This window comes from Felis catus, chromosome D1 (assembly GCF_018350175.1).
Source record: "Felis catus isolate Fca126 chromosome D1, F.catus_Fca126_mat1.0, whole genome shotgun sequence".
Classification (NCBI taxonomy): domain Eukaryota; kingdom Metazoa; phylum Chordata; class Mammalia; order Carnivora; family Felidae; genus Felis; species Felis catus.
This window is the reverse complement of record NC_058377.1, coordinates 40276664-40304547: the sequence shown is the minus strand read 5'-3', so window position 1 is coordinate 40304547 and position 27884 is coordinate 40276664. Positions and strand designations below refer to the sequence as shown.

Here is a 27884-nt window from a genome sequence, read left to right as displayed (position 1 = left end):
TGAAAAATGCCAGGAGATTTTTAATGATGGATTTAAGTATGCTTCTTGAATCTTGTACAGAATCTCATTTCATCATAGGCAAATAATACAACCACTGTAGTAGTAAAAATGAAATTAAAAGAAAGAAAGAGAGGAAGGAAGGAAGGGAGGGAGGGAGGAAGGAAGGAAGGAAATTATGGTAAAAGAAGGGAAAAATAAGTCCTTGCAAATGACTGTTAAAAATTGTCCAGATAATTCTGGTGTGCTGTTTTTCTACCACAAAACACTTCTTTTCTTTTTCTTTTAATAATCCCCTTCCTAAAGCTGCTCAAAATTCATTAAATTGTCATGTTGTCACGGTATTCTTATCTCCAAATGTGAATTAACTACATGTTGACTTGAAGAAACATTTTTTTCTTCTATAGTGTTATGCCAGTATTGCTAGTGAGGAGATTTGCACCACCCTGAAAACTCTGAAGTAAGAAAATTCTATTAATCATAGTGCTGTAAAGTTTCCAAGTTTATCTTCATGTTCATGGTCAGAAACCTAAATGGGTTTTTTTCAACTGTAGCAATTTCACTGGAATAATAGAGTTCCATAGTGGTGACATACATCTCTTAATTAAGGTTATTTGTCAGAATTAGGTATACCAAGATATACGTTCTAATTTAGTATACCATAAAACATATTCTGGTCTTGTTTTCACTTAGGTTCAGGAATGCAGGTCCTGAGATTGAGTATTTCCTCTTAGGCCAAGAGTGGCAAATAGTTTTCATCCAAAGACCCAGCTTCATTATACCTAGAAACAGATATCGGGAAGGTTTGTGAGTCTGTTTCCAGGCCCTGGAGGGAAATAGAGCTGTTATCAACAAGTAACGTCTCCCACAGACTAACAAGCTAGAGGTAACATTGTGTAGCGCATTTACACTCTCCAGAAGATAGTTCTTATTGTCTGTTTTCTTTCTTGTTGTTTCAATTTTAATGTTTATCAAACTCACCCATGTACATGGTTAGAAATTGTGATAGTCATGGTTAGAAAGCCCAACAGGAAAACAAAGGCTTATAATAAAAAACAATAGTCTCCTGGTCCACCTCTTCCCACTCTTGATTTACCACTCCAGAAGGCAACCATTCCAAGTTCTTGGGCTTTTTTCTCTATTTGCCTCTGCAGTTCCCAGGGTTGTTACTCACAGAGGACAGACTGACTCAGTCAGTTGGGTAGCTCATGGGGGTGCCAAGCTTCTCGGAACAATGGTTAAAGGCATGTGACAGGCTGCCCTAAGAAAAGAAAATGTTCAACACTGCTTGCCCCACTGGTGCAGGTGCCGCTCTGAAATACAACCTTGTGGCCGCCCCCCAGAGCTGCATGATTCTGCCATGTCCTCACCAGCCAAATGGTTTCCACATGGGGCCCCTTCCTCGAGGTGTCCACTTCCAAGTCAGACTCTCACGGGAGCGAGCCTGGTAGTGGAGGCCAGGTCACATATAGCTGTGCCAGCCGCCAAGGACACTGGAACAGGATTTGGGTTTCATTTTGGGGATACAGGGCTCAAATGACAATAAATTTCCCAAAGATAGTAAGATGTCATTCAAAAGGAGCTGGACAGCCCAAGAAATGACAAATATCTACCATAGCTTTCTAATGAACGAGTTGATTATACTGTTTTTCAAATTTGTATTTTATTTTATTAAAGTTTATTCATTTATTTTGAGAACGACAGAGACAGCACAAGTGGGGAAGGTGCAGAGAGAGAGGGAGACAGAAAACCCCAAGCAGGCTCCGCACTGTCGGCACGGAGCCTGATGTGGGGCTTGAACCCCCGAAACTGTGAGATCATGACCTCAGCAGAAGCCAAGTCAGATGCTTAACAGACTGAGCTGCCCAGGAACCCCTAATTTTGTGTTTTACATATTACCTGGCTATCCTCACTGTTGAAGATAATCATAGCTTCCCCAGATACAGACTTCTCTTTCATCCACCCATATATATAAACATATAATATTGTTTTGATAGATCAGTATTTGAGTTTACACGATTCTATCCGCATAAACATTTTCCCTGAAATTAATAATTATTTCTTTTTTTTCATTTGATAGGTTTCTCTATACCTGTCATGAGGGCATTCTAAATTTTTATTTCAGAATTGCAATTTCTGAATTTCTGGTATAGTATTTTAAAATTTCTAGGTGATCTATTTTGTTTTCTACGTGTTCTCTTTTTATAACCTGTGTGTGTGTGTGTGTGTGTGTGTAATGTTTTTTTCTTATTTCCCTGAAGAGAATTACTGTTTGTTTTTCTTCTGCTTCTTATGTTGTTTCTTTTGTCTGTGTTACCTTTTCTATTTATTTTGGTCTCTCTGATGTTAAAAGTTGCCCTCCCTCAAATCTCTCATCATTCTTATTTTGGCTCCTATTTAAGAAAGAGGCCTTAATAGTGTGAGACAGAGTAGGGCTTCTTAAAGACTGGGCTTCGCTGAAGGATAATTGAGAAGAACACAGGGACTCCCAAGTGTCAACATTTTATTTTTTTCCTCATTTTTCTCTTCAGCTGATCACTTTCCTCCGAGAGGACTCCTCTAATATCCTGACCTTAAATGTGGCTGCCAGCATCCTAAGAGCTGAGCCATGGAAGAGGATGTTTACAAAAGAGGCTTTCATTCAGTTCTGTGTTTGGTATGGTAGCCTTCATTCCTTCTGCCGAATGCCCTAAGTCCAGAGACCTCTGGTTTGACATCTCCAGAGAATAAACCTTGGATTTTCTGCCAGCTTCATGAAGAGGCAGTTGTCCAGCTGGGGAAAGGACCTGGGTCACCATCTACATCCTGTGTGGATTTTCAACCAACCCTCTTGTTTTCTTCCCTACCTGTTCTCCTATATTCTGAAGTACTTGTCGGAGTCAGTTCCTGAGCATTTTTTTTTTAAATCCTTGGCATGGGTTGATATGCTTCTTAGATTTAGCCCTAGTGGGCTTAGATTTCAGCTTCCTGTGGTCTGTGGAGTTGGTCCCCATTTATCCATTAATCATCCAGCTGCTAAAATTATACCGCTGTCTTCTTTCCTATTGTCCCTGTGCTCTCTCTCCTCCTCCTCTCTCTCCGACTCTGTATCTCCTTCTCCCCTCTTCTTCTCTCTCACCACGTGTGTGTGTGTGTGTGTGTGTGTGTGTGTGTGTGTGTGTGTGTCTGTAATCCTTTACTGTCATTGTGGAGTTGTAGGAAGGAAGAATAGGTAAAGTATGTCCCAATCTTCCACATTTCTGTGTTAATTAGAAATCCTTTGCTAGGAGCCCCTGGGTGGCCCAGTTGGTTAAGCATCTCGTTCTTGGTTTCTGCTCAAGTTGGTTAACCATCTGACTCTTGGTTTCCACTCAGGTCACGATCTCAAGGTTCATGAATTCAAGCCCCACGTCAGACTCTGCGCTGACAGTGAGGAGCCTGCTTTTGATTCTCTGTCTCCTTCTCTCTCTGCCCCTCCCCCTCTCACACACTCTCTCTTTCTCTCTCAAAAATAAATATACATTTAATAAAATTAAAAACAAAGAAATCCTTTGTTACATATTTTTTCTTGAAATCTTGTCAACATTTACCATATAGTACAACAAGCAGAATTGAAATTATTTTTTTCACAATTTACAAGTCCGCTTTTATCAACTTTTAACAAATCAGATCTTCAGTAGGAATGAACTGGTTTTCCTCTTGGACATTTAATCATTATGTTGAGACTTGGGTGGGGCCTCAACTCCTTTCTCTTTCAATCTCAATTCAATGTTAATAGCTAAATATTAAGTCTCTCCCTGTTATGCAATTATGTAATTATATAAGCAACAAGTTTCAAAAAACATCAAAAACCACAAAGTAAAAAAAAATTGCTGTTCCTTTTTCAAAGTAATATGTAAAATTCACTTTTTTTCAGTCCCACTAGGCTCATTTGCAAGTATCTACCATATCTTTGTAAGCACTGTCAACATTTTGGTCTGTAGGCTTCTAGGAATTTTTAGGTTTATACTTACATATGCAAGTTTAGATTTGTTTCCCCCAAAGTATAGGATCATGTTATACATACCACTATTAGACTTGCTCTGTTCTTTTTTGTCATAGACTCTGGGTCTGGAGTTCTCTCTTGTCCAGCAAGAGAGTGGATGCAGAATTAAAATGCAAGAGAGGCTAATGTCCAGGAGAAGACAAGAGCCCCAAGTAAGGGTCCTTGCTCCGTTTTTATTAGGATCAGAAGACTTACAAGTGTGATAGATGTGCACAAAGAGACAATGAAACCATGAACATAAACTCATGGGCGTGAGGGAAAGGGGGTTTCGAAGATATGTGGTGTTCGGGGCTTGGGTCAGTACAAAATAAAATCCTGACACTGGGCAGAGGGTTGTTTAAGGCAGACATGAGGTGCCACCTCTGTTTACCTAAACTTGCCTAGGGGACAAGAAAGACAGAACATGCTACCTCAGGGTCAACAAGGCACCTTTCTTTTGCTAATTATCTCTGCTCCTGGAAACTTTGCCCTGCTGTGGTCTAAAGTCCTGTTTACCTGTTTACCTGTTTTGGTCATTCCTTCCTGTGAAAGTAGCTTTCTGCTATAGTACTAAGTTGGGGACGTTTCCACCCTGAATACCTAATCTTACTTACCTAATTTTGGATGCTTTCATCCTGAGATTTCCTATTCCTGTAGGCCTTGTTAACCCATGGGTGCAAGCTCAGGGAATTCCTAAGCTTGTTCCCCACACGTTTTTACTTATTGGTATATTGACAACATTTTTCTAAGTTAATATTTTTTATATACCTCATTATTTTGAATGGGTATTGAGGTAGTTTTAAGATACATTCATAAATAAAATAAGTCTACTAATTCTTGATACTCCTCTCCAAAAGGTGTAGCATAATTCCCCTCTTCTGAGTGTGGGCTTTGTGACTAACTTCTAATGAACAGAATATGGCCGAAGTGACACTACGTGATGTCTGAGAATAGATCGTAGAAGGCGTTGCAGCTTCCCCTTTGCACTCTCTCTCAGACCACTCATTTAAGGAGAAGCCAGTTCTGTGTCACCAGGACACTCAAGCAGCCCTAAAGAAAGGCCCATGTGGCAGGAAACTAAGGCCCTCTGCCAATATCCAATTGAGTGAGCCATCTTGGTAGTGGATCTGCCAGCCCCAGTCAAGCCTTCCAAAGAATGCAGCCCAATGCTCTGGTTTCTCTTCAGATTGCATAAATCTTTCGCATTTTACCAAAGAATGCAGCCCTGACTGACATCTTGACTGTAATATCAGGACACCCTGAACCAAAACCACCCAGTTATCATGCTTTCTGATTCCTGACCAACAGAAACTATGAGATACTACATGGTTGTTATAAGCTTCTATGTTTTGAAGTAACTTGTTACACAGCAGTAGATAACTGATACAGTTTTGGTACCTGGAATTTGGGTGCTGTCATGTTAAAACCTAAATATGTGGAAGTGGCTTTAGAACTGGGCAGCGAGAAAAGGCTGTCAGGGCTTTGAGGAAGAGTGTTAGTAAAAGCCTAATGAAACTATTACTAGAGGCCTGATTGCCATTGGGAGGCTGTGGGTGAAGCCTCAAAGGAAAGTGAACAAAAGCTTTATGGAAACTGGAGAAAAGGGGATCCTTGTTATGTAATGGCAGAAAACTTAGTATACTGTTCCCTGTAGTAATCTGGAAAGTAGAAAATGTACCTAATGAACTGGGTAGTGTAGCTAGAGAGATTTTCAGGTAAAGTGCTGTAGGTGCCACCTGGTTTCTTCTTGCTGTTTACAATAAAATGTGAGAACAAAGAGAGAAACTTAAGAAAGGATTATTACACATGACAAAGCTAGACTGGATGGTTTTGGAGATGCCCAATGCTTCCAAATGGCAAACCAAGCTAAAATTAATAAATGGCTTCCCATCAAAGATCAAATCAAGGCCACTTCCAGGAAAAACATGGTCTAGAGATGAGGCTGAGGGGTAGCTATAGAATACCTTGTTTATGACCACAGAAAGATCGAACTAAGATGGCGCCTCAGAAAACTGTTCAAACAACAGAGCTTTAAAGATGCTTAGGGATGTTGTTCTTCCATAGTTCAGCGGAAGCCCAAGGTAGAGAGAATTTACCTTGAAGAGATTTGTGGGTGTGGCTTTTGTTGAATGAAGGGAACCTCAATACAATTCATAGGAGGCCAACAGTTTTCTAAAAAATAATTATAATTACAGAAATACTACCAGCTCAGACTGAAAGAGACAGAGATAGTACACAATGAAAAGAAGCATTTGGAACTCCAAAATTTTACTGAGAAAATTACACAGCTCCAATACAGCCTACCTTGCAAGGAAAAGGAAGGATTAATCCAAAGAGGTCATCAAGAACCCAGGTTGTGGAGCCAAGAGCCACAGAGGATCATTCCCGGGCAGGAGTAAGATTGAATTTGAATCAAGACACTTTTAACATGTGGCTTAGAACAATGATTGCTTTGGGCCTCCCATTTTCCTTCTTTTTGAACAGGAATGTCTACAGTGCTTATCTTTTGTCCATCCTACATAATGTACATTGAGGGTGTATGTGAGCAGATACCTTGTCTCTTTAGTCCACAGTGCCTGAGATCAGAGGAAGTGTACTCAAGGAGCTGCACTTAAGGAATGACACCTGGGAAGCTTCAGCCATACCTGGACCAAATTAACATGATATCTTTCTGAAGCTGATACTGTAATGGGTTGAGACTTGGGGGTGAAGGGGAGTAAATTTGGAAGGGATGAGTATATTTTATTTTATTTTATTTTATTTTATTTTATTTTATCAATCAGTCAATCAATCAATTAATCAATCAATCAATTATTTGAGAGAGAGCAAGACAATCAGGGGAGAGGGGCAGAGGAAGGAGAGATCTAAAATCTTAAACAGGTTCCATGCTCAATGATGAACCTGACACAGAGATTGATCCCACATCCCTGGGACCATGACCTGAGCCGAAACCAAGAGTTAGAAACTCAACCGAGTGAGCCACCCAAGTGCCCTGGGATGAGTATGTTTTCTATGTGAAAATAATTTTAATTTGTGGCCAGAGAACAAGTTGGAGTAGTTTTAAAATATGTCCCCAAATCACTCAACACTCTTCCCTCCAAAAAGTGGAGACAAAATCACTTTCTCTTGAGCTTAGACTGGACTTGATGACTTGGAATATTAGAGCATTGGTAGAATATTGATATTGTAGAATACTGCAGAAATGATAGTGTGCAAATTCTAACGCTAGGTCATAGAAGCCAGCTTCATTCTTGCTCTGTCTTAGATCACTCATTCTGGGAGAAGCAAGCCGCCATGTCACTCAGAATGCTCAAGTAGCTCTAGGGAGAGGTTCGTGTAGTCCATGTGGAGAGGGACTGTGGTCCTCTACCAACAGACATGTTGGGGGGCCATATTGGAAGCAGATTCCCCAGTCCCAGTCAAGCATTCAAAGACTGCACTCCCGGCAAACATCTTGACTGTACTCTCATGATCGACCCTGAGTTAGAACCATCCAGCTAAGCCACTACCAATTCACCACCCTCAAAAACTCTGAGATAATAAGTATTTGTTGTTTTGAACTGCTAATCTGGGGGGGGCGGTAACTTATTACCCAGAAATATGTAAAGAAATATATTGTCCTCCCTCCTTCTTTTTTTGCAAATATAAACAATGCTGCAACAAGCCTCTTTGCATATATATCTTTATGTTCTCAAGGTATTATTTCTGTAGGGTAAATTCTTAAAATGGGAATCTCTGGCTATGCCCATTTTAAATTGATATAGATATTGTCAAATTTTCTCCCCCAAATAATTGTAACAATTTACACTCTCCCAAGCAGCAGATGAGAGTGTCTCTGTATCTTTGCTAATTTTAAATGTTATTAGTCTTTCTAATTTTTCTCAATCCTATGAGAGAAAGTATGATATTTTTTTAATGTATATTCCTTAACTTTTGCTGAGGGTGAGCTTCTTTTTGTTTTTATGGCTTGAAAAAATACCTTGCTTATTTCAGATGAAGTTTTCTTTGCACTCTTCTCTTCCTGGGTCCTTCTTCTTCCACAGTGCCTTTCACGTGGCATAAATGGGCAGTTTCTGAATGGATGAATAATGGAATAATTGAAATTCAGATATGCAGAAAGTCTTCATTTAACTCCATGGGATTGACTTTTAATTGGGGAAAAAATACCTTAGCAACCAATTATTTTAATTAGCCTTTCCCCTCCCCTATATCACTATTTGATTATCATTCAAGTATTCTCTGACAAAGCTCTTTATTTTACAACCTGCTCAGGTCAATCTTTTTGGTTTTTTTTTTTTCTTTTTAAAAAAAATTTTTAAGCTCATTTATTTTGAGATAAAGAGGGTGTAGGCAGGGCAGAGAGAGAAGGAGAGAGACAGAATCCCAAGCAGGCTCTGCACTGTCAGCATGGAGCCCAAGGCAGAGCTCAGACTCACGAACCGCAAGATCATGACCTGAGCCAAAAGAGACACTTAACCAACTGAGCCACCCAGGCACTCCAGGCTAACCTGTTTCTAAAAGGGGCCATATATTTTTCCTTTCTAAATGTTTTAAATACAGCAGAATAGCTATGTAACAAATACTAATACTAGTTAACAACAATAATGATGCTAACTGCAGCTATTATTAAGCACCTACAATGTGACAAGTTCATTATATACATAACTGATCTAATTTAACATTTCTACGTCCCTCTGTTATTATTTCCTGCTGTAGGAACGAGGAAACTAATACACAATGAGGGCAAATAAATTAAGTGGTAGAGCTGAGATGCAGACTCTTATCCACATGAATTCAAAGCCCACATTCTCTCTATAATGCTCAGCTGACTTTCTAGGAAATAAACATTTATATAGTTGTTTTCACATATCGTATGTTCAGAGAAAAAGGAGGGTTCAAGAAGAGAAAAATATTGCACAATTTTAAGTAATGAGCACTGAAATTATATTTTTCTTGCCCAGAGGGCAACTGCTTACTACTGTTGATTCCCCGCTCAGAAGAATGAACATTTTTTTTTCCTTCATGGTTTGCAAACTTAATTCAGCCATCAATGGGTAAGTGACTTACACCCAGTTAAAGTGAGGAAATGCAATTGAAACACTTAACTATGAAAAGAGAAAAAAAGAAAATGTGGCTTCCTTTCAGTGATCATCAGTCACTACCATCCAAGGATTTATGTCAAGCTGAGAAAATTCCCCCAGTCTGTTCAGAAATAAGACTGCATAATGAATTTCAACACGGCACTATGATAATGAGATTGATGCCTTCTTTACAAAGCAATTTACAACCTTTCAGAGGTAATTTGGGTTTCTGGATGTTGAGGTCACCGCAGACGGAAGGGGAGTATACTGTTCAGGTACACTCCAAAATGTTCCATCACAATAATGTGAATTTAATTTTTAGAAAAGATAACTCCCCTAAATTGTCAAAAGTTGTTTCTAACAAGCCTCGTATGGAATTACAGTGCCGTAGAATGAAACCATGGGGAAAGGAAATGGCACTGTATGTGAGAGTAATATGAACTAGATTCACGCTACATACTTCTCGGATTCTTTTTCTGGACACATCTAAGAGGCTTCATAATTTTAGTCTGGGGAAAAAAGGGAGAGGAAAATGTTTGGGGTTTTTTTTTTTTTCTTCCTGATTGAAAATGGCAAACTCACGTTCCCTCAGTGCTGGACTCAGATACCACCTAGAATGATGTTTTATTATGGGCATAACCACTCGTATTCAGTAGCAACAGCAACCGGGCTAACGTGTTTTCTACCTGCAACAAAAAGAGGCATAATGATGGCAGCGCGATGAGGAGTCTCGCGACACAAAGTACCTAAGCAACGAGGGTTCTGGGAGTCATTTTTCTTCAACCTGTGTGTTGTTCCACGTGATCATTGAAGGGTGACACTAAAATGGATAAAACACTGGTATCTCTCTAATACAGGGGCTGCGTACCCTCACAGTGATGACAGAAGGTTTATTCATTAATATTTGTTTGAAGTACTTTTTCATGTATCTCCAACTCAATTTTATTCAGCCAGCTGCGCGTTAACAATTGTTTATAGGATAACCAGAACACATGACACTCAGAGATACACAGAAAGTAATTCTCAATTCATAGAAGTCATTTCGGTAAAATTAAATAACAGCACAATAACAATAATTGAGTTTCCTAATATGAATTTCTGTGTTCTGAGTATATTTTAAAGCCCTATTGTCTTATTTTATAAATGGCTATATTGTGTTCTTTGGTTTATATAGTGGGGACTCTTGTTTAGCCTAATAAAGATATAAATGGTGACATATAGAAATAGTGATAGATATTTATATATACATGGGTTAGTATAGACATAAATATGTCCTTGCTTTGTCAGCTTAGAATCAATGACACTCGAGTAGCAATGAACATACCCATTGCTTGTATCTCGGTTTCTAATTGCACTTTAAATAAAAGGCAACATGGATCCTTGGAGAAATAGCAGATTCTAGCACAGAAGCAGAAAATATACATATACAGAATGAGCCTGGAGCATTGTGTAATGCCAGAAAGCAATGAGGTGCTCTCAAAATACAAAACTAAACTAAACCCCACACTACTGAAGGTATGTGTCAAAGGAACATAGAAATTAGCTGAAAGAACTCCCAATGGCCAAATCTAGAACAATTTGAGAAACAAAATAAAGTCGTTTTGGATTATAAGTCAAAATATACAATAAATATCCACAAGTCCATGCTGATATAAATAAATGGAAGAGATGAGACAAATCTGTGCAAAAGAATTTCAAATAATTTTTATAAATATTCTACCCTTAAGGAGGTGATGGAGTAGATTCCCTATTCCTTGAGTGTCAGCCGCACATAATGACTTTCTTCTAAAGAGTACAGGATGTAGGGGTGCCTGGGTGGCTCAGTCGGTTAAGCGGCCGACTTCGGCTCAGGTCATGATCTCGCGGTCCGTGAGTTCAGCCCCGCGTCTGGCTCTGTTCTGACAGCTCGGAGCCTGGAGCCTGTTTCAGATTCTGTGTCTCCCTCTCTCTGACCCTCCCCCATTCACACTCTGTCTCTCTCTGTCTCAAAAATAAATAAACGTTAAAAAAAATTTTAAAAAAAGAGTACAGGATGCAAAGGGTGGGGGGAGTAACTTTACAGTGGCGAGAACTAACGAACACCAGGGGACCAGGATCAACATCAACATAAATCATGTTGATAGCAGGTACTCTCAATACAGTGTGCTGAAAATGACGGTTTGTTTCTTTGATCTTCTTCCACCAAACCTATAACCCCAGTCTAATCAGTAGGAAAACACTAGACAAATTTCATTCAAGGGACATTCCACAAAATACCTAACCAGCACTTCTCAAAACTGTCAAGATCATTGAAAACAAGGAAATTCTTAGAAACCGTCACAGCCAAGAGATGCTCAAGGAGACATGATAACTAAATGTGTTATCCTGGATGGGGCCCTGCAACAGAAAAAATTAGGTAAAAACTAAGGAAATATGAGTAAAATATGGACTTTATTTAATAGTATTATATCTGTATTGGTTTATTAATTGTAACAAATGGACCATACTAATGTACGATGTTAATAATAAGGTCTACTGGATGTGGGGTATGTGGAAACTATATTATCTTCACAATTTCTCTGTAAATCTAAAACTCCTAAAATAAAAGGCTTATTTTTGTACATATTTTTTTATTTTAGAGAAATAGAGAAAGAACGAAAGAAAGAAAGAAAGAAAGAAAGAAAGAAAGAAAGAAAGAAAGAAAGAAAGAAAAAGAAAAAGAAAAAAAGTAAGAAAAGAAAGAATCTTAGACAGGCTCCATACTCAGTGCAGAGCCTGACAGGGGGCTTGATCCCACGACCCTGGGATCATGACCAGAGCCAAAATCAAGAGTTGGATGTTCATCCAACTGAGCCACCCAGGTGTCCCAAGGTTTATTTTTTTTTTTAAGTCACAAAAATGGAACAGCAGAAAACATACCCATCTTGACTTTGGCCTGGGTGAAAGGAAATTCTTTCTCTGGAAATTTGTATCATAAGTTGTCCCTACACTTATTTTTCATTCGTTCATATTACCCGTGTTGTGTGAAAAGTCTCCTGTGAAGAATTTAATGTAGAGTGGTTTGGGATTGAGTATGCCCCAAGGAACCTCCAAAAGCAGATGTAAATCCTCTCTGGAAGAATTTAACCTCAATGTGGTTTCAAAGATGTCTCAGAAATAAATTCCTCCCCCCAAATTATCTCATAGTCAAAAGTCATAAAACACACACACAAAACTAAGACAACATGGTAAGAACTAGCAGTAATAGATCTTGAAATTTTTGAGATTGGAATCATAAAACACAAAATAAAAAATGACTATGATTAATATGTTTAAAAATTAAGAGAACCTTGAACATTTGACACAGAAAAGGTAATTATAAAAATTATGAAAAGTGACAAAGATGATTTGCAAATTAACCAAATTAAATTTATTTTATTTCAAATTAAACAAATACTTGTTGAGTACCCACTCTATGCTAGGGCATATACTAGATGTGTTCATGTATATAATCTATCTTATTTTCAACAACAAGTAATTATATTAAAGTGCTAAACTTGTAAACTTTCATCTTAAAATATTTTTCATTATTTTGTTTTCTCTCTACTATCTGAAAACTTTCTTCTGATCTATTGTCTAGTTCACAAATTCTCTTTGTCGCTGTGTCAAACTACTATTACACACATCTGTTATGTTCTTAATTTTGGTTGTTAGTAATTTTTTTTTTTAATTTCTATTTGGTTCCTTTTCACATCTGTCAAGTCAGTTTTCATACTTACTTCTCCCTAAAGATTTCTTCAATTTTGTCATTTGTTTCTTTAAACATGCTATTCATAGCTTTATAATTTTTGTCTGATTCCAGTATCTAAGGCTTCTGTGGTTCTGTTTCTGTGGTCTGTAGTTTCTATTGTTTTTCCCTGATGGTATCTTGTTTCCTGGCCCTGGATTACATTTAGGTATGTTCCGGTCATTTGATTTGAGAAATTATTCTTGGGAATAATTTGAGGCCTAGAATGATTTTAATCTTAACCAAAGAAAATTTTTGCTTGCTTCCTCCATGTGTCTTTCTTTCTTTCTTTTTTTTTTTTTTTAACATTTATTTACTTTTGAGAGACAGAGAGGGAGACAGAGCACAAGCAGGGGAGGGGTAGAGAGAGAGGGACACAGAAACTGAAGCAGGCTCCAGGCTTTGAGCTGTCAGCACAGAGACCATCACAGGGCTCGAACCCATGAACCGCGAGATCATGACCTGAGCCACCCAGGTGTCCCCTCAATGTCTCTTGATCTACCAGTCCAATAATGCCTCACCCATGCTCAGAGATTGAGGGTGCCCCAAATTACCCAGGTGATCCAAAGCTGGGCTGCAAGTCAGTGAGGGTACTCATTTATTTCCACTTGACCGTTTTCCTGAGGGCAAAGCCTGTGGGTTTCCAGTTTAAGGTAGAACTCCCTACGTGGAGAGCGCCCAGGTTTTGTCTTTTGTCCCCTGTGCTTCCTAAGACCAATAAAACTGCTGCTCAGTTTTGTAGTTACTCCTTCCAGAGCATCAGATGCCCTCCAGGCAAAAGCAGCATTGAGTGCCTGGCCGACTTCTCTAAGTTCTTGCCCTTTCCTAGACTTTGACCCAATAATTTCTCACTATCATATTAGCTCGGGACTTGAAAAGCTTCAACAGAGATGAGCTTCTGGAAAGAGTTGACCCCTGGCTGCAAATTTGTTTTCCCCACTGGGGACCCTTCACTTCAACATTGCCCCTGCCATGCCTGAGCCCAGGGAATAAGCTGTCTCCTCTATAAAACTTTAGCTCAAAACTGTACAAAATCTTCAGTTCCCCTTAACTTTTCGAAACCATAGTGCCAAAACACTAAGGGTCTACTATAAGAAAGCAAAGTACAAGAAAAAAATATGATTGGCATTTTCCAAAAAAAATTGGTTTTGCGTTCTACAGTGAGACCTGCTGTTTAGACCTCCCATCAGGATCAGGAAGACACATTCCTTTGGCACCTGGGCCCCCCCGGAGAGCCGAAACTAAGAGGTAAGGCCCTCCCATTTAGTCTGAATTCTCTTCAGGGGAGCAGCCCTCGCTAGGGCTAGAGAATGGATAGCGCTGTGAACTGTAACGCGCTGAAAGGCCTCTCCCTGCCTGGCTAAGTGTCTGAGCTACACGCTTCCCTTGAGACGTCCGATCCCTCTTCGAACCCAGAGAAAATCAATGAGGATTTTGATAGGAGGAGACTTCCATAGTCCCTCTCAAATCACATGCGAATAATTTAGACTCTCTCACACTGCATGGCCCTTTACACTCAATGAAGGGCTTTGGCACATTGACCAGACACCTGTATTCTGGGACTGTGCTGTCCAGTATGGTAGCCACCAGTCATGTGTGGCAATTGAACACTCGAGTACAGCTCTACGAACTGGTTGGGCTGTAAGCATGAACACCAAGTTTTGAACACTTCGTATGGTAAAAAAGAATGTACAACATCTCAATAAATTTTTTTAGTAACTAAATGTTGAAATGGTACTCTGGATATATTGAGTTAAATAAATATATGATTAAAATTAACTTCACCTGCTTTTTTAATTTGGGTACTACAATATTTAAAATTACATAAGTGGTTTGCATTATATTTCCACTGGATGGTGTTGTCCCGAGGGTGATCTTGGTTCTAAAGACTGAATTTCCTCTTCCTGAATAGTTATTTTCTCAACTAGGATATTTTTTTAAGTATCTCTAGAAAATTCCTTAGCTCCTTTCTGTTTTTGGAAGTAGCGTGATATAATAAGAAAAAAACACTTGGGTTCTAATCTCTATTTTTGTCATTAACTAGCAATGAAAGTAGTCAAATCATTTTATCACTTTGGGTCTGAGTTTCTTTATGTAAAATAAAAGGGTTGGACTGGGGGGACCTATATGGTTTCTCCCAGTTCTATGATTATTTGATTTGATTATAAAATTTCTTCTAGAATATTTTCCAAGGATAATATAGACTTAGGTTTGATTATAAACTTTCTTCTAAAATATTTTCCTGGATAATATAAACTTAGCTTTTTATTACAAAAATATGTAATTTTTGAACCTTCTTTTAAAAATTTTTTTAATGTTGATTTATTTTTGAGAAAGAGAGAGAGAGAGAAACAGAGTGTGAGCAGGGGCAGGGGCAGAGGGAGAGGGAGATACAGAATCTGAAGCAGGCTCCAGGCTCTGAGCTGTCACCATAGAGCCTAACACAGGGCTCAAACTCCTGAACTGCAATATCAGGACCAGAGTGAAGTTGGACGCTCAACTGACTGAGTCATCCAGGTGCCCCGAACCTTCTTTTGAAGAAGATAAAAAAATAAATATTTCCCTTGTTAAAAGGACAGACATTAGGCTAATTTATACAACCTTGCATACGCTAAAGTGCATGTTTATTTTCTGTGCCGCCATTGTAAGTTTTGCCCTGAAAACTATTTTGTTAATTACAGTTTTTTCCATTTTTCAGGTTCAATCTATGGCTATGATTATTGTCTATTGTATATAATTGATCCATTAGCTTCTCCTCCATGGGTCATTCTCATTCCTCAGACATACATGTCTTCTATATTCTCTTTTGACCATTTCTGGTTATATTTTTTATCTTATTCTGACCTTGCTGTGTCCTCTAATTCTCTTTCAGCGTTGAGCTCTCTTGCCATCTCATACCAGCACTCTGGTCACACTCTTCCACTCCTTTAGACTCAGGAACTTCCTGCTCTCCTCATCCCTTCCAAAACAATTTCATCTGGAAAGATATAATAATAGGTACATTTCAGGTAAATTGCAATCTGCAGTTACTTCTGCAAAGTGTTGGGGGTGAGGTGGTGGGAAGGTAGGTCTTTGTTTTTTAAGCCTTAATTTGCATGCTGAAATGAAAACCTTTATTCCTATTAAATTGAATGGACTGTTTCTTTTCTTTTTTTTTTTAATGTTTATTTATTTTTGAGAGAGAGAGCACAAGCAGAGGAGGGGCAGAGAGACAGGGAAACAGAGAATCTCAAGTAGGCCCCGTGCTGTCAGTGCAGTGCAAAGGGGTTGAACCCACGAATCCTGAGATCATGACCTGAGTCGCAACCAAGAGTCAAATGCCTAACCAACTGAGCCACCCAGCCGCCCCTCAGAGTGTTTCTGTTCTATATTTAAATTGTCTTAAACTCCATCACAGTATGTGAATTCTCATACATTTATGCTTTGCAAGCCCTGCCCAAACCTATTCTTTCTTGTGAAAATGTGGCTTTAGACGTATCTACAGTTACCTATGCAAGATTCTGACCGCTCAAGAAACCTACTCAACCTTAACTTTTGGACAGAGTTTGAGAAGCACTGAATTTGGCATAAGACAATCTAGGTTCATTATCTTAGCCACACTTGAACTGGATGTATCACCTTGGACATATCCATGATGCTAAGGTAATCTGCTAAAAGGAGCCCTAATAACACCTGTTACACACATGTCACATGGTACTTCTGAGCATCTAAAGGAAATAACCAACATGAAAGCACTTACCAATGGTAAAGCACTACTCAGTGTGAGTGATATTGGGCATCCTGAAACTTCATGAAATTTTGTTCCTAGTTCCATTTTCCCTTCTTTGGGTCAGAATAAATACACTGACCCATTGAGTTTCGACAAGAACTAAGAATATGACTGAAGGTTTTCAGAATAATGGAAAGTTTCAAGTTAAGACGAAACGGTCACTGTCTTCATTCAATCATAATGAGAGCTATGAAACACATATTAGAACTAATAACCTAACTTACTTTACACAATTCATCTGTGAAACTCAATTTGTCAAGAAATAGTAAATGTTTTTTTTGAAATTCAAATGGAACCTGGGTGGAGGGATTAGGGTCAACGTTAAATTGCTAGTCATTTTAAGTAACAAATTCATGTTAATGTTATGAAGGTGGAGTGTAAAGACTTTAGAATTAGATGTTAATCAACTGGATTTTTGAAAAAGGCTCCTGCTCCTAAAATTGATGCAAAAATATTTTCCAAATAAATTTAAGTGCTGAAAAATCTTATTCAAAGCATCTATAGAATATACACATGTGCGTACATGTATGTATGCATATATTCTTTCCTGTTATTTCTTTGAAATCAGAGCTACGAGACAGAGTTCTATCATCAATTATTCTTGGAATTTAGTGAAAAAAGAAAAGAATTTGGAATCAGTCACTCGGTTCCGTCCACCTTCCCTGGCTTAGGAGCTATTTCCTCCTCCCTAAAAAGGGAGGCAATCCTGTCTGCTCCGCCTAACTCGCAGAGTTGTGCTAAGAACCCAGTGCGCCTTATGGGAAAGGCAGGTACGGTTGCTGATAGGACGATTAGAGGAGCCGGGCACTCAGCAATGCAGTTTTAAAAACCCCAGCTCTTCGCAGCTGGCGAATAGAAAGCCAGTTCTCTTTACCCCAAATCTATTCCATTTTTGATACCACTTCAAATGTAGGTAAGAGGAAGGAGGGCCAGGGGCATTTAAGAAACCCGGACGCAGAAACTTCCTCTCCCCTCAGCTGTATATATATACTCTTTCCCTTCGTCCGTCCGTTCAACGATATTTCTCAGACCCCTGTCGAGTTTGGGACCCTGGGCTAGGCAGCGACAGCCCCGAAGGGGAAAGGACCCAGAATGCGGTCCTGAGGAGCCTTCGGTCTAGGGAGCACACACTGGACCCGTAACTGCGGGCCAGCGAGGACCCGGGCCCCACCGCCCCACCCCCGGCCCCGCCGCTGCCGAGCCCATCCCCCTACCCCTCCGCGGCGGCGGCTTGTTCCGGCCGCGTCCCCATGGCAACCAGTGGCGGCGCGGAGGGCCGGCTGCTGGCGGGGAGGGAGAGGCCCTAACGGCCTCGGCGGCCGCGGGGCGAGCGGACCCGGACGGCGGGAGCGCGGCGGCGGGTGGCGAGCGGCGGGCGGCGGGCGGCGGGCGGCGGGGCCCCTCGGGGCGGGCCCGGTGGGCGGTGACCCCGGCGTTCCCGCTCCAGGGGCCTCAGACCTCGCGGGAGAGCGCGGCGTAGCGCAGGTAACCCGCTCCGGCCTCCAGGACCCGGTGTCCACCCCGACCCTCGCCCTCGCCGCTCTGCCGGGCCGGCACCAGGGGCACCGGGGACCCCTACTGGCCGGCTGCTTCACTGGGGGCTGGGCGTGAACCGTGCTCGGTCTGGCGGGGGCGCGCGCGGGCGGGGAGAGTCTGGGCTGTCGGGATGGTCTTGCAGAACCCAGAGCTGAACCTCCCTGAACAGGCAGGTGTGGATTCTAGCTGTGTGGTCTTGGGCAGGTCGCCTAGCTTGTCTGTGCCTCAGTTTCCCTGACGCTAAAGTGAGTGATTGGAAGAACCTGCACAATCAGTTTATCTGTCCGTTCTGGTCCAGTTTTCCTTCCCCATCCCTGCCCCTGGCCCCTCTGCTCCACACACAATCCCAGAGCCTCTCTTCAATTCCTTTAATTTGGAAGTGACCTGAGCCCCGGGGTCTTCCTCGTCTTTCTACCACCTCAATGCTACTTAATTGACTTTAATTCAGTGATTCAGAGGAGTTGAAGTTCTTTTCAACACTTTGTCCAATTCTCCTCATGTCTTATTTTTTAAATAAAACTTTGTTGCTGGGGGAAATTTTTTTTTTTTTTAATTTAGGCAAGTACTAACAGGGTAAGCAGGTGCCCACAAAGCCATTGAGGAATTATAAGATTTATATTTTTAGGCAACTCTTAGCCTTTTTGTCCTAAATCTCCTGGTATATTCATTCTAACAAAACCCAGAAAGGGCCAAAGAAAGAATTTACTCGAAGGCAAACTTTTAGGAGACAAGAAAGGAAAATTTGAAAACATTTAGCTGTAACACCTCCACAATGGGTATTGTTTGACTCCTCTCCTCTTAAAGTGATAAGCACTTTGCACAGTCGCTGGCGCCAAGATGTTGCTCAGTAAATAGTGAATGAATGCTCCTTACGGTCAATGCCACATATTTCAACTCATCACTTAGGCAATGTCATAAATGCATGGGGGGATTTTAAAAGGGGGGGGGCAAATTTCCACATTTTGTAGAACCAAGAGCTACTACACTGCGAAAAGCTCACACTGCATGGTTTGCCAACAGCAGAGTCTTCTTGTTTTATAGGTTAATAAATGTAAGCATTTTAGAAAGCTAGGTCATTTTTTTCCCCCTAACAGATTAAAAACCAAGAAACATCAACCAGAAGCATCAGTTTCTTGACATGGAGAACCAAGCCAATAATACAGTGGGGTAAGTGCTGAAAATTATCTGTTTGTTAAGTTGGTACTTAACTATGCCCCAAACTCCCTGATGGTACATGAATTTTGAAATTTGGTATTAATAGAAGGATGTACCAATTACTTTTGGTGAGGGGGATGGAGGGAAACTCAAGTGATTCTAATTAAGAACCTATAGTATGAATCTTTCTAATGTTGACTATGGATCTGGACTCAAAAATCACCATTTCCCCACATTTAGTGAGTTTTTACAGTGTTTTGGGATGGTGGGTGCCCACGCAGGCCTCTTGTGCTCTTGGGTTTCCACAGGGCAGTGCCTCCCACCCATACTGCCCCTATCTTGCTGCATTGAGTGTCCCAGGCTTCCCTCCACACTTGCCCTTAAGGCCGAACTCAACCCTTAGCCTCAAAACAGATCTGGCTCCTACAGACTTTTTTTTTTTTTAAACGTTTATTTATTATTGAGAGAGAGAGCATGAGCATGGGAAGGGCAGGCACAGAATCTGAAACAAGCTCCAGGTTCTGAGCTGTCAGCATAGAGCCCGACGCGGGGCTCGAACTCACAAACTGTGAGATCGTGACCTGAACCGAAGTCGGACGCTTAACTGACTGAGCCACCCAGGTGCCCCATGGCTCCTACAGACTCTTAAGTCTAGAGAACAAACTGGTGGTTACCAGAGGGCACGTGGGTGGGGAGATGGCAAAATAGGTAAAGGGGATTAAGAGTCCACTAATCATTGTGAGCACTGAGTAATGTGTAGAATTGTTGAATCACCACATTGTACACCTGAAACTATTATATCGCTGTAAAGTGTACTGGGATTAAAATTAATTAATCAAAAATTAATAACGTTTTAAAAAACCGGATTTATCTCCTCAAACAACAGTAAGAACTGGATATTTTACCAAAGTCTCATGAAGCGATCAAGAATAGAATTTGTACAGCACTCACCATTGTAAATAATTAAATTCCCTTTCACAAATATCTGTCCCCACCCCTTCTGTGCCACCTGCACCACAAAGGTATCTCTTCCTATTGTTTCATTAGTCACCCGGCCACTGGCTGACTCCAGAGCTGGGGGACAGGGGAGGGGCCAGTGAAGGGGAGTGGTACTGGAGTGCCTAATCTGGACTGTGACTGACTTGCGACTAGTCATACCACCCAGGTGGCTATTCTGCGCTGACCATGACTTTGACATCAGGCTAAAGGAGGGCTGCACAAGTCCAAGTAGTTACAGCTGTCGGTTTTGTAAATCCTACTCTATACTTCTTACAACAGCCCCGTTAGGCATTGTTCTCATTTTACATCTAAGAAAATTGCGTGTATTAGAGTATAGGCCGAGGTCTTGCAGTGAAGAGGCCCCAAAATGCAGTGGTTGAAATAAGGCTGAAGTTTATTTCTGTCTCATGAATAGGTTTAGGGATAAGCAGACCAGGACGGGTGGGGCAGCTCTGCCATCCTCACTAGGTGATTTTTCATCTCTGGACCCAAAATGATTGCTTCAACTCCCACCACTGTGCTCCTGCCAGAGGGAAGGGGGAAGGGCAAGGGGAGAATTTGGTTCCTTTTCGGAATGTGCCCCCGAAAGAGCAGGCCTCACTTCTCGTCATTTCCCACTGGCCAGAGCTACAGCTAGCTAAAAGGAAGGTTGGGAAGGGTGATCTCTAACTGAGCAGCTCTATGGCCAGCTAAAGCTTAGGTGAGAAAAGGAAGAAGAGCGGATATTGGTGGACAGTTAGCAGCCGCGGCCACATTTCTGAGCTCAGAAAGGTAGAAAGAAGGAGAAATAAAGCAGCAGCTTGCCCCAGAATATGCAGCTGGTTGGTGGAGAAGGTAGGATTTGAATTCAGATATGTGTGGTTCTAATCCCGGCATCCTTCGCTACATTGGAAATGGGGGCAGTGAGAGTATCTGTAAGCAGAGCCAGGTTAGGATTCTGGATTGAGCAGGTGTTAGGTCCCTGATGTGATGATGGCACTGAGGGCCTAGGTGCAGATTGAAGGTCTCAGACCTAAGGTTGGGTGCCAGATCGGAGGCCATGGAGACTCTTATTTCTCTTCATTCATTCTTTTGGGGGGAAAGTGTGGAATATTGAATGTGTGGCAAGCACAACACTAAGTCTTCTGGTTCATACAAAGATCATTAAGAAACAGACCTTAAACAACTTAGAATTTAGTAGGGAGCTATAGCACTTGTACAATGTGATTGCAAGTGTATTAGAGTGTAGGCTAGAGTATAGACCAAATTCTCCCCTTGCCCCCCGCCCCAGAAGTGAATGAGAATTACTAGAAGTTTCCATGAGCAAGTACCCTACTGATCCCCGCAGACATGGGACCAGACATTGTCTACCACGGCCTACAAAGCATGAAGTGTCAGGTTGACTTTGCTTCTGTCCCTCATGCTGTTGAGAAATATGTAAAAATCTAGATCATAAAGACAGTAAAACTTCATCAGGGCCATGTTACAGAGCTTATCAAAGCATGTCACCTACATACGGTAATGTTTTGTGGTGCAGCGTTCATTTAACAATACGTATCTAGAGTCTCCTATGAGCCATTGATTGTTGTAAGCACCAGGAAAAGAGCAGTGAACAAAACAGAGACCACTCCTCCAAGGGTCAGTGAGAGTCATTAACATGTTTTCTATGGTGATGTGAAGAAAAATAAAGCTGGCTAAGGATGAGAAGATGAACGGGATGGTCAAACCAGCATTCCCTGCTAAGGTGACATTTGAGCAAAGATGATAATTGGGCAAAGAGAGTTCCAGACAGCAGGAACAGAAAGCGTGAAGGCATAAGGTGGGCGTTTTTACACAGAATATTTGTTAGGTGAATTATTCTCCAACAGCTGGGTTACAACAGGGTTTGGTTTTCATTTTAAATCCATGATTTCCCCCCAGTTATAGGTGTTTGTATTTGTGCCATCATAATCAACCTAAACTCCTTCTAATCAAAACAGCCATGTTTGAGTTTGTCCTTTTTATTTGTTTTTAGAGTGTGTGCCCAGAACATAATTATAAATGAGCAAATGATCTGTTTGTCTTGGCCTGCTTAAGAGAACCATGTCTACAGTTTGCTTTGTTTCGGCTTCCTTATTAATTTCTACTCTTATTAACTTGTCCTTCTTGGATTTATTTCACTTCTTTTGTTCTCTGGATTTTTTTAGTTAAAAAAATGTGGTTCGCTTATTTTTATGATTTCTGAATTTTATGATTTCTTTAAGTAATAAAAGCCTTTCAAGCTCAAGTTTCTCCTGAGCGCAGCTCTGCTGTGGGGCCATCCTATTAGTGTTTCCACTCTCAGTTTCTAAATAAATTGCCTGTGATTTCAGCTTTGATTTCTGTTTGACTAATTTGAGATAGTGAAGACATGAAAGTTGTGAGGGAGGGGTTAATTATATTTTTATTACTATTCCTTTCTAATCTCCCTACCACCATGGTCACAGACTATGGCCTATGTGATATTTCAGTTTCATTAAGAGTGTTCTTATAGTCCCTTGCATGATCAGCTACTATAAATGTCCTTTGGACGTTTGAAAACAAATGTATATTCTGTATTGGTTAAGTAAAAAGGTTTACAAAGTTATACATAAGTCATCAGACGTCTAATAAGATCTAATAATATTTAAATTATGTTTTTCAAATCCATTTTTACCTTGCTTTTTGTTTATTTGATCTATCAAATTTTATGGAAGATCTTCACCATAATTGTGGTTTTGTCCAATTCTTTAGTTCAAACAGTTTTTGTTTTACACATTTCAGTGTTCTGCTGCTTAATGTATTGAGGTTCATGGATGTTATATCTTGGTATATTATATGATTTAGCTTTATAAAATATCTCACAAATATAAGTTAACGTGTTTTGTTTTAAATTCTACTTTGCCTGATACTGATATTGCCATCTCTGTTCTGTTTTTAATTTATTTTAGTCTGTAATATCCTTGTTCATCCCTTTGTAATAGAAGAAACTCCGTCTTTTCCTTTCTGTGTGGGAGAAACCCAGTTCTTGCCACTACGTTTTTCTTCCCTGTGTGCCTCCTTTACCTTCACAGAGAACCCTTCACTTCTGATGCCCTTGTCACCAAACGCATGGAGGTTTTTCCTGCACCAAGCAATTGTCTGTGACACCAGCTGGGTGTCCTACAATTTAGCTCAATTCTGACACTATCTACCTGGAGATAGCATGCAATCACACAGGTTAAAGGCTCAGTACCACATGACTGCTCCTCCTGCCACTTCAGATGCCAGTAACAAGCCCAGGTTGTCACCTGTGCTTCTGACCAACTGGCAGTAGATACTCCTATGGGGGATTCCAACGACCTCCACCTTGGGTGCAATGCATTTGCTGGAGCAGCTCGCAGAACTCAAGGAAACACGTTTACCAGGATAAAGGATAAACACGTTTATCAGATGAACAGCCAAATGGAAGAGAGGCAGAGGGCAAGCTACGTGGGAAGGGGTGCTGGGCTTCCATGCCCAGGTGTGTTGCCCTCCCAGCACTTCCTGTGTTACCAACCCAGACGATCTCTGGATCCCATACTTTTGGAATTTGTATGGCGCTTCATCACGTAAGCATAATGGATCATTACCTCCATTTGCAGCCCTTCTCCCTTCTCAAGATCATGGAAGGTGGGATGAGAATTCCAGGCTTCCAACCATGGCTGAGTCTTTCCAGTGACCAGCTCTCATTCTGGGAACCCACACAAAATTTCCTCGTTAGAACAAAAGGTACTCCTATCACGCAAGAAATTACAAAGGTTTCAGAATCCCTGTCTCAGAAACCAGGGTCAAAGATTAAATATCAGAACAAAACATGCTCCTAGCACTCTTATCACTTAGGAAATGAAAGGGCTTTAGGAGCTCTGTGCCAGAAATCAGAAATAGACACCGATATATATTTTCTATTATCTCATTTCCTTGTTTTCATTTTTTTAATATTGTGTCTCTTGTAAATAGCATACGGTTAGATTTAAAAAATACCTCAGTTGGAGAGTCTTCGCCATTAAAAAGAGGATTTTATGATCATTAATATGCTAACGTTTGACCCATTTTGATTTCCCCAAATTTGCTACTCTGAGCTAGTTTTCTTTTTCCTCATTTTCTGTTAGAAGTTTTACATCCTATTTTATAAGTTTTCAATGAACACTTTCTACAAACATTGTAAATTTGGGTTTCTCTTTTGGCATCTTGAATTTTAACTGTATCTTTGACTTCCCCCATCCTTTTTTCTCTTTTAAGACTTAACCTTTAGTAGCACCTGTGCTTCCCCATTCCTTTATCTCACCTCCAAAAAGTTGTCTGGATTTCTAGTTCCTGGTCGCTATTAATTTATATATAAATTATTACATATAGGATAATGTTAATTATTATTTTATTCCACTGTTATTTTAGAATCCTTTATTAATGGCTGTAAGTTTGCATTGCTTATTGCTGTTGTTTGTATGCAAAATCTTCCCTGTTCTTAATTTTTAAAACTATTTTTAATGTTTATTTTTGAGAGAAAGAGAGAGAGTGCAAGCGGGGAAGGGGCAGAGACAGAGGGAGACACAGAATCTGAAGCAGGCTCCAGGCTCTGAGCTGTCAGCATAGAGCCCGGAACAGATGCTTAACCATCTGAGCCACCCAGGCACCCATCCCTGTTCTTAATTTTTAAAAAATTTTGAATTCATTTTAATTTGACTGAAGTACTTCCTTAGGTAATCTTTTCATAAAAATGAACATGGGTGATATACTTCTTAACTTGTTACATGTTCAGATGTCTTACACTCTTATACAGGAACTCTGTAACATTGCTCTTTGTCTGGAAGCAGTGAGTATTGCAGAGGGAAAATCCAATGCCAGTCTTTCAGGTCTGTCCTTTCTTCCTTTTTCCCCCCACCCCATGTTGTGTGTGTCTGAAAGTCTACAGAATTCCTTTTTTTATATAGTATTTTTTTAAGTTTTTTTTTTTTAATTTATTTTGAGAGAGAGATAGAGAGTAAGTGGGGAAGAGGTAGAAAGAGACACACTCCCAAACGGGCTCCACACTGTCAGTGCAGAGCCTGATGCAGGGTTCAAACTCACTAACCCTGACATCATGACCTGAGCAGAAATCAAGAGTCAGACACTTAACCAACTGAGCCACCCAGGTGCCCCTATAGGATTTCTTTTTATCCTTGGAATTTACAAATTTACTGGATTAACTTTCTAGGTATGGAATCTTCTGCAATAACCCTTCACTGTATTTGGTGAACATTTTTACACTAAAGATTCAAATCTTTTGAACTCAGTGACATTTTCTTCTATTTCTTTGATTAGTAATTCTCCACTCTCTTGTTTCATTCTCATCTCCTAGAAGGATTATATCTTTCTTTGCTCTCATAATTTCCATTGTTCTCCATTGTGCTCTATGTCCTGGAGGAATTTCTTGACTTTTCTCTTTTCTTTCAGCACCGATTACATTATTTTTATTGCCTCTATTGAGATCTTTGGTACTGGCAACCATGTTTTCTTTCCAAGAACTTCTTTTCTGTATGCCTCTTTCATTGTTCCTTTTACAGTTTTATCGATGCAATTTACCCTTGACTTTTATTAAAAATATGAATAAGTGGTGTCTGAAATGATCTCTTATATCAACTCCTTTATAATCAAGTCATTCTGAGGGTGTGGCTCTGGTATAGTTCTCCACATCCTTCAATTCATGCCTCACCCCAGGCCCTAATAACTGCTCCACAGCCCCTCCTTTCTCCTGGCCCCTGCTCCTCTAAAAGAGAAACTAATTCAGTTTTTTTACAAAATCTGGACACCAACTACAGTGCAGCTGCAACTCCCTGAGGGCTTAGCACAGCCGCCAGCCAAGGTGTTCTACAGTCTAGTAGAACTGAAGACTACTAAAACTTATGCTTAGTAACCTTTGACGGGCATTTCTAAATAGGAATTACACAAATGCACTGAGCAGGCCCAAGGTCAACATAATACATATATAGAGTCCCTAAATGTATGAATTCTGCAACGTTGCTTTTACAAATGTTTCTTTCCTTGTATAACTGGATTCACATATAATGGATTACTTCTTTAAAATATCTTTTCTAGGGGCACCTAGGCGGCTCAGTTGGTTAAGTGTCTGACTCTTGACTTTGGCTCAGGTCATGCATGGTCTCTTCGTTCATGAAATCAAGGACCCTCATGGGGCTCTGCACTGACAGCCCTGGAGCCTGCTTAGGATTCTCTGTCTCCCTCTCGCTCTCTGCCCCTCCTCCACTCTCACTCTCACTCTCAAAATAAGTAAATAAACTTAAAAAAATAAAAGAAAATATCTTTAACTAAAAAAAGAACATTTATCCGGATCTTTCTTTACTTAGTCACACATGTATGTAATTTAAGAAGTCACTTGGTTCCTCATCGCTGTAATCAAAAAACAACAATCTCCTGTTCCCTCCCCAGAGGCAGTTCTTTTGGCTGAATCTTTTGGCATTTATCTCTATATCTCTAAATAACATGGTTTTCTTGCTACTTCTTGATTTTTTTTCAGTTTTAGGCGCTATCTATCGACATCCACAGTGGTTATTTTTCCTGCCTCCACTACCTGATCCCCACCACACACATGGTCGCATACACGTATATGCCCACGGTCTCTCTCTCTCTCTCTCTCTCTCTCTCTCTCTCTCTCTCTCTTTCTCACACACACACACTTCTCTTTCTTCCGTCATCCTCTCAATGCACCATAATTTTGGTTGGATCAATATTCTGTTTGCCTAGTTATGTCTTTGTAAATGCTCTTCGCCTTTGAGCCATAGCATACTGGGATGATGCTTCCTTCCCTGCATAACATTTTGTTTTCTTCCGGAGTTAATAACTCTGGCGTCTTAACTATTACTTTTTGAAGTTTTCTTCTTTTCTGCCAAATTTTCTTCAAAAAATCACCTTCTGTTTGTATTTGAGCAAGTTGGTTGCAGTGCTTTTCTCAAACGTCCGTGATCCCTGACTGCTCGCTCCTGTGTAAGATGGCGGAGTGGAAGCTGACCAGAAGCTCCACGGGACGTGGGCGGGGCTTGTTGACGGGGCTTCTCTACTTGTCATCGGGCTTGTCTCTTTCAATGCCTGTCTCAGGCTGATCAGATTCTAGAGAACACTCTTTTAAATTCTCCTACTTAGAGGGTGAAAGTTGGGCCACCAGCATTTACCCTCTACCTAGCTGGGTTGCTTCCTGGCTTTTTCTCTACTGCTAGCTCCCATTACTTTTGTGCTCGTAGCTTAAAAATATGCCTTTGCTTTATTTTAGTAGAATTTGGGAAGGGAGCAAAATGTTTATGTTCATCCGTCTTCAACCGAAAGCCTCATTTTTCTCTACTAAATCATTTACTCTACTTTTTACTCTGTGACTTATATCTTAGCCATTCATCTCGTTCATGGAATCTTATCAAATCCTTCCTAAAAATCTGCTGCATGATCTGCCGATTTTTTTAATCTGCCATGAAAGTCGTATTTTCAAAGAACCGAGACAGATGGATATTAAAGTATAGCTTCTCACGTCTAATTCAGAAAAATCCTTTAAAGCAGTACTCTGTGTGTGCATCTTTTTTAACCTTTACAGTGTTCTTTCCCTCTGAGATATATTAATTC

General features: G+C 40.4%; 1 protein-coding gene and 1 long non-coding RNA gene across 17 annotated transcripts in view; one reads left to right on the top strand and one right to left on the bottom strand.

Moving 5' to 3' along the window:
- On the bottom strand, positions 1–27280 carry LOC102902248. Of its 5 annotated transcripts, none has more exons than XR_002145541.3 (5): positions 27186–27280; positions 23873–23973; positions 15671–15803; positions 7980–8073; positions 1–1258 (listed from the first exon to the last, which is right to left on the bottom strand). It is a non-coding gene; the product is annotated as an uncharacterized LOC102902248 (long non-coding RNA). The 5 variants fall into 5 exon arrangements; XR_006586203.1 differs by lacking the exons at positions 23873–23973; positions 27186–27280 and adding exons at positions 1368–1490; positions 17810–17947; XR_002736175.2 differs by lacking the exons at positions 23873–23973; positions 27186–27280 and adding an exon at positions 18054–18210.
- DEUP1 (deuterosome assembly protein 1) overlaps positions 17229–27884 on the top strand; it is an 83259-nt gene continuing 72603 nt past the window's right edge. For 8 of the 12 annotated variants that reach the window (XM_023239338.2, XM_045038616.1, XM_045038618.1 and 5 more), the window contains exons 1-2: positions 17229–17365; positions 19226–19298. In XM_023239338.2, coding sequence (XP_023095106.1) covers positions 19270–19298 — 29 coding nt within the window. In that variant the 5' untranslated portion in view covers positions 17229–17365; positions 19226–19269. Of the gene's footprint in view, positions 17366–17469; positions 17509–17943; positions 18081–18251; positions 18305–19225; positions 19299–27884 lie in introns of those variants that run through there. The other 4 variants (XM_023239337.2, XM_023239335.2, XM_045038612.1 and 1 more) reach the window with 3 other exon arrangements.